The sequence below is a fragment of the Tinamus guttatus genome, unplaced genomic scaffold (genome assembly GCF_059628265.1).
Source record: "Tinamus guttatus ecotype Peru unplaced genomic scaffold, ASM5962826v1 Tinamus_guttatus_pri_ptg000048l, whole genome shotgun sequence".
Lineage (NCBI taxonomy): Eukaryota > Metazoa > Chordata > Aves > Tinamiformes > Tinamidae > Tinamus > Tinamus guttatus.
The window spans coordinates 4,196,212-4,203,827 of NW_028288582.1; the positions used below are offsets into that span (position 1 = coordinate 4,196,212).

At 51.1% G+C, this 7,616-nt stretch overlaps 1 protein-coding gene across 1 annotated transcript; it reads left to right on the forward strand.

Moving 5' to 3' along the window:
- Positions 1 to 2,385: 2,385 nt before the first annotated feature.
- Positions 2,386 to 4,756, forward strand: HSPA2 (heat shock protein family A (Hsp70) member 2). Its single transcript, XM_010214848.2, has one exon. It carries the CDS (start codon positions 2,453 to 2,455, stop codon positions 4,355 to 4,357), a length of 1,905 nt encoding a protein of 634 aa, XP_010213150.1. The 5' UTR covers positions 2,386 to 2,452; the 3' UTR covers positions 4,358 to 4,756.
- Positions 4,757 to 7,616: the final 2,860 nt, after the last annotated feature.

The window sequence follows — 7,616 nt, forward strand, 5'->3', positions numbered from 1 at the left end:
CTGCTGCACATACTTTGTACATGGGCAGATAAATCACACAGTGAAGAGCTTTGGGACAAATTCAGGAAATCTCATTTAGCCTTAAAATCTGATCACAGATACACCAAAGTGTGATATCAAATTAATTTTGGTGCAGAGATGGTTCATTGTGCTAATCCATATTGTCTTGTTATTCTTTATTAGTTTTTTTGCATCTCCTTTCTGTTCTATACCTTTTTGGAGGCAGGGCCCCTCATTTTTTTTACTTTGGAGTAACAGGGCCCTAACTTGTATGGTGTCTCCAGCAGGAGCATTACTGGTCCTTAAGAGGCTATCCTCACAAGGATTAAACAATAAATAACAACAGTTTTTCATCTGAAGCTGATTTTATCAACCTTCTCCTGCTATATTGCTCTCTGGCATTTCTCTTTGCTCCATATGCTACAGACAACTGAATGGAGGAGCCATGGATTATAGGAAGAGATGGTTCCGTGGTGAGTCAGTCACTGGTCTAACGACAAGCGAAAAGACTCCCTTCCCATCAAAGAAACATGCATGCGGGATATATGGAGAACCTCGCGCTAGATGCAGAGAGCAAACTGACGGTTTCCATTTTCCATTGGCGACTTCTGGATTTCTGCAAAGTCAGAACCTCTACATCAAAAAACATGGACCTTTAGAATAATATTTAGCTGTGTGGTCTACATTAACTGACAGAAACTAAAGCTATTCTGTAGAAAGACTACATATATACACACACTACATAAAAGAGGTAGAACCTTTGTGTCATATTAAAAAACTTAGATAAATACTCTAATTAAAACGAGAATGTTTCAAAAAGTGAGTTAGACTCTCTGCAGTAAGTGCATCAACGTCCATCAATGTGCTACAGGTTGTCACAGGCATTTTCTACCTGGGCTGCTGTAACATAATGCTGAGGACTGGGGTCTAAATGCAGGGAACGAATCCTCCTTCCTTCCTGTAACACAAAGTCTGCAGATACCAGAATTTCAGCTGCACTTTTAAAGTAGCTATCCCAAAGAAACTATTCACTAACCCTCAGAGGAAGAAACATCTTAACATGGTATTTTGCTCTGGTTACTATAAATGGAATATTTTGAAGTGTAAGGAAGAAGTAAGGAAGCAAGAAGAATAAGATGAAGGGACCGCAGCAGATATTCACATCTCATGTATTTCCATCAGCATTTGCCTCACTCGGAGTTAATAGCTCCGTAGCTTTTGCAATGTAGCTAAATGTAGGCGTGACGACATTTTATATTAGCACAACAGACAAAAATTTGGAGGCATTTCAAGAATGGTCACCATGCAAGAATAGGCAGCAACAGGGCTCCTAAACACCCCATGCTTCTCCTTAGGAAGACGAAAGCTACGTGCTGGGTCCTTCCACCTCGCACCAGGCTCGGCTATCCTTTTGATAGCCGTGAAGTTAAATTCGCTGCTGTGGTTTTCAGGAAGGGGTGGTGGATGAGAGGAGAAATCGCGAGTGCCCGAGGGAGAACTGCGTGTCTGCAGTGAGTCAGTGGAGCCAGGGAAAGGGGATGTGGGCGAGCGGCGCCGCTGCCTGCCCAGCCGGGCCGAGGCTCGGCTCCCACAGCTGCTCCCCAAGGACTCGCCTCACGCCGCAGCGGGCGACGCGGCGGATTCCCGCGGGGCGTGAGGCGCCGCGGCGGCCGCCGCTTCTCCCCAGTGGGCCGGGACAGGGCGAGGAAATTGTTTGCGTGTGTGTGTGTGTGTGTGGTGCTGGTGGGGATTTCTACGACGCTGCGACCTAATAAGGGCAAACTCCCCGCTCGCTCGCGGCCGGCCGCGTTTGACTGAACTTTCAGGAATTACAAACAGCACGAGGCGAGCGGCGCGCGCGGGGGCGGCGGCGCCGCGGCCCCCCTCGCCAGCTACGTGCCGCGAGGCCGCGGGGGGAGCGCGCGCCGCGCACCGCCGCCCGCAGCGCCTCTGCCCCGCCCCCTCCCTCGGCCGCCCGCCCCCATTGGGTAACGGCGACGTCAATCTCCTACCCCGCGCCTCGCGCCCGCTGGAACTTTCTAGCAGAGCGGCGCGGCGGGGGCGGGGCAAGAGGGAAACGAGGGCGCTGATTGGTGGAGGGAGGCGGCGCGCGGCAGAGCCCTAGACGGATCGAGAACAAACAGGAAGAAACGCGCGCTTGGCCGCGGTACAGCGACAAGGGGATTGGGATAAAGGGCGGGTGCCGCGGTTCTGATTGGCCAGGAGGCAGGGGGCGGGGCTTCTTCTGCAACTCGCGGAGGCGATTGGGCGGCCGTGGAAGGCGGGCGCCTAGATTGGCCAGCAGGGTTCTGGCAGGTTCCAGAAGGCGGCTGCGCGCGCTATAAAAGAGGCGCCGACGGCCGTTTAACGGCACAGCGCGCCGCAGACAGGAGGGAGCGCGGGCGGTGCGAAGTGCGAGCTAGCGAGGAGTTGAGCTGGGAAAGGCGTCATCATGTCTGGCAAAGGGCCGGCGATCGGCATCGACTTGGGCACCACGTATTCCTGCGTGGGCGTCTTCCAGCATGGCAAAGTGGAGATCATTGCCAACGACCAGGGCAACCGCACCACACCCAGCTATGTGGCCTTCACCGATACTGAGCGCCTCATCGGCGATGCTGCCAAGAACCAAGTGGCTATGAACCCCACCAACACCATCTTTGATGCCAAGCGCCTCATCGGACGCAAGTATGATGACCCCACGGTGCAGTCAGATATGAAGCACTGGCCCTTCCGTGTGGTGAATGAGAGTGGCAAGCCCAAGGTGCAAGTGGAATACAAGGGTGAGATGAAGACCTTCTTTCCAGAGGAGATCAGTTCCATGGTCCTTACCAAGATGAAGGAGATTGCTGAGGCTTACCTGGGCCGCAAGGTGCAGAATGCTGTTATCACAGTGCCGGCTTACTTCAATGACTCCCAGCGCCAGGCCACCAAAGATGCTGGCACCATCACTGGCCTTAATGTGATGCGCATCATCAACGAGCCCACGGCAGCTGCCATAGCGTATGGCTTGGATAAGAAAGGTACCCGGGCTGGAGAGAAGAATGTGCTCATTTTTGACTTGGGAGGGGGCACTTTTGATGTGTCCATCCTCACCATTGAGGATGGTATCTTTGAAGTGAAGTCCACAGCTGGTGATACCCATCTGGGTGGGGAGGACTTCGACAACCGCATGGTGAACCACTTTGTAGAAGAGTTCAAACGTAAGCACAAGCGCGACATTGCGGGCAATAAGCGAGCAGTGAGACGGCTGCGCACCGCTTGCGAGAGAGCTAAGCGCACCCTCAGCTCCTCCACCCAAGCTAGCATTGAGATCGACTCGCTGTATGAGGGCATTGACTTCTACACCTCCATTACTCGTGCCCGCTTTGAGGAGCTCAATGCTGATCTCTTCCGTGGCACGTTAGAGCCGGTGGAGAAGGCCCTGCGTGATGCCAAACTAGACAAGGGCCAAATCCAGGAGATAGTGCTGGTGGGCGGCTCCACTCGTATACCCAAGATCCAGAAGCTGCTACAGGACTTCTTCAATGGCAAAGAGCTCAACAAAAGCATCAATCCAGATGAGGCCGTTGCTTATGGCGCTGCCGTGCAAGCAGCGATCCTCATGGGTGACAAGTCTGAGAACGTGCAGGATCTGCTCTTGTTGGATGTCACCCCTCTGTCCCTGGGCATCGAGACTGCCGGAGGAGTAATGACCGCTCTCATCAAGCGTAACACCACCATTCCCACCAAGCAAACCCAGACCTTCACCACCTACTCAGACAACCAGAGCAGTGTCCTTGTGCAGGTGTATGAGGGCGAGAGGGCTATGACAAAGGACAACAACTTGCTGGGCAAGTTTGATCTAACAGGGATCCCCCCAGCGCCCCGTGGCGTCCCCCAGATCGAGGTGACGTTTGACATAGATGCCAATGGTATCCTGAATGTCAGTGCTGTGGACAAGAGCACGGGGAAGGAGAACAAGATCACGATCACCAACGACAAGGGGCGCCTCAGCAAGGATGATATCGACCGCATGGTGCAGGAAGCAGAGAAATACAAAGCTGAGGACGAAGCTAATCGGGATCGGGTGTCCGCCAAGAACTCCCTCGAGTCCTACACGTACAACATGAAGCAGACGGTGGAGGATGATAAACTGAAGGGAAAGATCAGCGATCAGGACAAGCAGAAAGTGCTCGACAAGTGCCGGGATGTGATCAGTTGGCTCGACCGTAACCAGATGGCCGAGAAGGAGGAGTACGAGCACAAGCAGAAAGAGCTGGAGAAACTCTGCAACCCGATCATCACAAAATTGTACCAGGGAGCTGGGGGGGCCGGGGCAGCCGGCTCCGGAGGCCCAACCATTGAAGAAGTAGATTAAATAGGACTGAACTATAGACTGGTTTATGGACACTCCGTTCTCTGCTTTATTTTTATTTTTTTTCCTAACGTTTAAGAAAAACGTCATTGCCAATAACAGAGTTTATTCTGTTGGGTGTGTATAAAGGCAGATCTTTCAGCTTGGTTTTGATAAAAAGGGAAGGCACCTCCTGCTTTATAAGGTTAGTAATAGCAAAGTTTTGTTAATTCAGATGCAGCTATTTGTATTCTGGATATTTGTCTCTGTTTAAAGTGTCTCTTCTGAAGTAACCACTCGACTGTTGCAGTTGACAAAGTTTAGTTATGCATGGAAAAAACTTTATAAAAAAGATTTTTAAAATGCCAAATTCGGCTTCTGGAAAACTTTTTTGGTAATAAATAAACGTATTTAAAGCTTAAACGTTTTTCTGCGCTCTGTGAAGGGGGGGGCGGTGGCGGTTGGGGAGGGTTTGGGCTGGGGGGTGCCGCGACCCGCCCCCCTGCCCCCGGCTCGCGCGGCGGCTGCTGCGGGCGGGTCCCCGCGCGGGGGGGGGGGGGGGGGGGGGAGGGGGCAGCCGGTGTGAGGCGACCCCGGGGAGCAGCCCTTGGGAAAAGGGAGTGGGGGAAAACAAAGTTTCCCCCCGCTGCCTGTTGTGCTGCAGGACACGCAGCTCCGGGCTCGCTGGCCCGCCCATGGCACCGAAATAAATAAAACGTCGGGACAGTGAGTGCGGCCAAACTCGTCCTGCTGCCCGGGCAGCTGCGCCCGATAAGCAGAGCCTGAGCGCGTGAGGCTGCCTGTGGTATTCCGGGGTGCCTAATGTGCAAGTTGAGTTACCATTTCCCCTAATGCCTTTTTCCCCCTCTTGAGATGCCCCCCCAGTAAAGCTGCCCAAGGTGAAGTAAGTGCATAGAGGGGCAGAAAAGGTGCATTTGGTAGCAGTTCAGCTTATTTAGGGTCTGTGGAGCTCCTGGATTGCTTCAGAAAGCACACGCTCGGCTGCCTGCAGCCAGGGGATCTGAGACGGCGCGGAGGGAAGAGCCTGCTGTCAGGCACGTTTCTAGGCTGTCTTGTCCTTTCAGGGAAAAGCGGAGACGCAGTGGGCAGCTGAAGGAAATGCTCGGTGGTGCTTCAGCCAACCATTATTAACTCGTAAAATTTCATCTTGCTGCCTGTGTTTCTGCTTTCCCAAACCCTGGCCCCGGGTTCCTCTTGGCTATCCCTTCACTGCAGTGAGGGAGAGATTCCAAAAGCACATGCATGATCAGCTGCTGCCCCAAATCATTCTGGACCCCTTCACCTGTACTGAGCAGTTCACGGGGAAACGGCCCCAGAATCCCGACAAGACCCGGGAAGCCAATTAGAGTGACTGAAAAACCTGTCAAGTGCTTAAGTGCAGTCTCGAAAGGGTGCAACCAGCCTGCGTGTGTTAGGTACACTGCGCTTTCAGGGCAGTAAGCCTAGCAATTTCTGATTTCTGGGATGTATCCTAAAGTGCTGAGAGCAGATGCCATGACATTTTGCTGCCTTTTTTAAAATCTAGTTTATTTCTCCCCAGGAGCTAATAGATAGACACATTTATGAATAGCAGTAACTCATCTGAAAGTGAAAAGCTGTTCCTGCAAACTGTCATACTTTGTCCGATTCACTCTAGTCCTACCTGAAATCCTGTAATTAGGGGATGATGACGATAAGGATTAAGGATTAGGAAGCTGCCAAGAACGCTATGAGTTAGGGTTAACTATATTTCCTATTAACCGCCTGGTAATTGCCCTGTCCACAGAGCTTCCTTTACTTCCCAGTTCTTCATGTGGATTCCTCAGCATTGCTTCCCCGTTGCTAAACTCAGTTTCTTGCTGTTTTTCTGAGGCACGTGCCTAAGCACATTGCAGAGATCATTTAGGTGGTCATGCACAGCAGCCTGTTTGTCACCCACCTGTGCTGCCATCTGGGCTGTCCCTCACCTCAGTCCAGATGCTGATAGTTAAATGTCCCTGGGGTACTGGCATGAACAAGCTAACACTGGAGGAATTGTGATTTTTTTTCTTTCTTTTTTTTTTTTCCCCTAAAATAGAGATGACTTTTTTAGTATCGACACACCTACATTGCATGGGATGTGTAAAAGACTAGAAACTTGGAGTCATAGGATCATAGAATGCTCAAGGTTGGAAGGGACCTCTAGAGATCATCTAGTCCACCCCCCTGCACACGCAGGGTCACCTAGAGCACGTGGCACAGGACTGCGTCCAAGCGGGTTTTGAAGATCTCCAGAGAAGGAGACTCCACAACCTCTCTGGGCAGCCTGTTCCAGTGCTCTGTCACCCTCACTGTTAAGAAATTTTTCCTTCAACGTACTTACGGCATTTTCAAGAAAAACTTTTCAAGTAGCCTTTAAAATATGTAAACAACACCCCAAAATGCAAAAACCAGAAAACTTGAAGGCCTCAGAGCCAAATTTATTGCCTTATTTGCCCAGCTTATAAAAACAAAGTATAAATTCAGTTTTGTTTTCAGTATATTGTTTTGGTATAGAGTAAAAGTCAGGTCCTGTTGAAGCTAGTGGTGACTTCCCACTGGCTCCATTGGATCTATTCTTTTTCCTCCAATTTCTTTAATAAAATAAATGTCAGCAGGGAAAATGCTACGTCTCATTTGTAAGTAGGCATTTTGCAAGAGTGCATGTAGCTCTGTGGAGTACTTGCACAGCAAATTATTTAGCAAGCCAGGAAAATAATCTGGTCCAAAATCTGCAGTTTCATTGCTTCCACATTCAGTGTGTCTCATCCTTTGTACTGCTCACGGATTTCCAAATTTTGCTTATTCTTTAATACGGCTGTGCAAGAGACCAAGCCCATGTAAAGGATATAAAGTGGTTGTAACTAGTAGCACTTGTATAACTACAGTGCTAACTTCTGGCAGCTCTTTAATATTTGCTGATCGCGTTTACATGAATGGCGTTGTTTCACACCGAGGAACACCCCTTCCATTAATGTGCCAAGAATTTAATCGCCCAAATTAAAGCCAATAGGCGCCTCAGCATCTCCCTCAGCCTGCAGCTAGCTGTGTGGCAATGCAGGCGCCCTGCGTGCCACGCGGGCCCTGCTGCCATTCCCCGCAATCTCAGTGCAGGGGAAAGAGCTAAAAAAGCCCAAGTTGAGAGAATTACTCAAAAAAGGGGCCGTGTGAGGGATCTTGGAGGGAGCTGAAGCTGGTGAGGACGTCTGGGCGGGAGCTGGGCAGCCGGGATGCGCTCGGCCTGGCCACAGGCGGCCGGGCGGCC

What these genes read in the sequence shown, in the direction of transcription:
- HSPA2 (XM_010214848.2), top strand. Translation starts at nt 2,453, where the DNA reads ATGTCTGGCAAAGGGCCGGCGATCGGCATCGACTTGGGCACCACGTAT.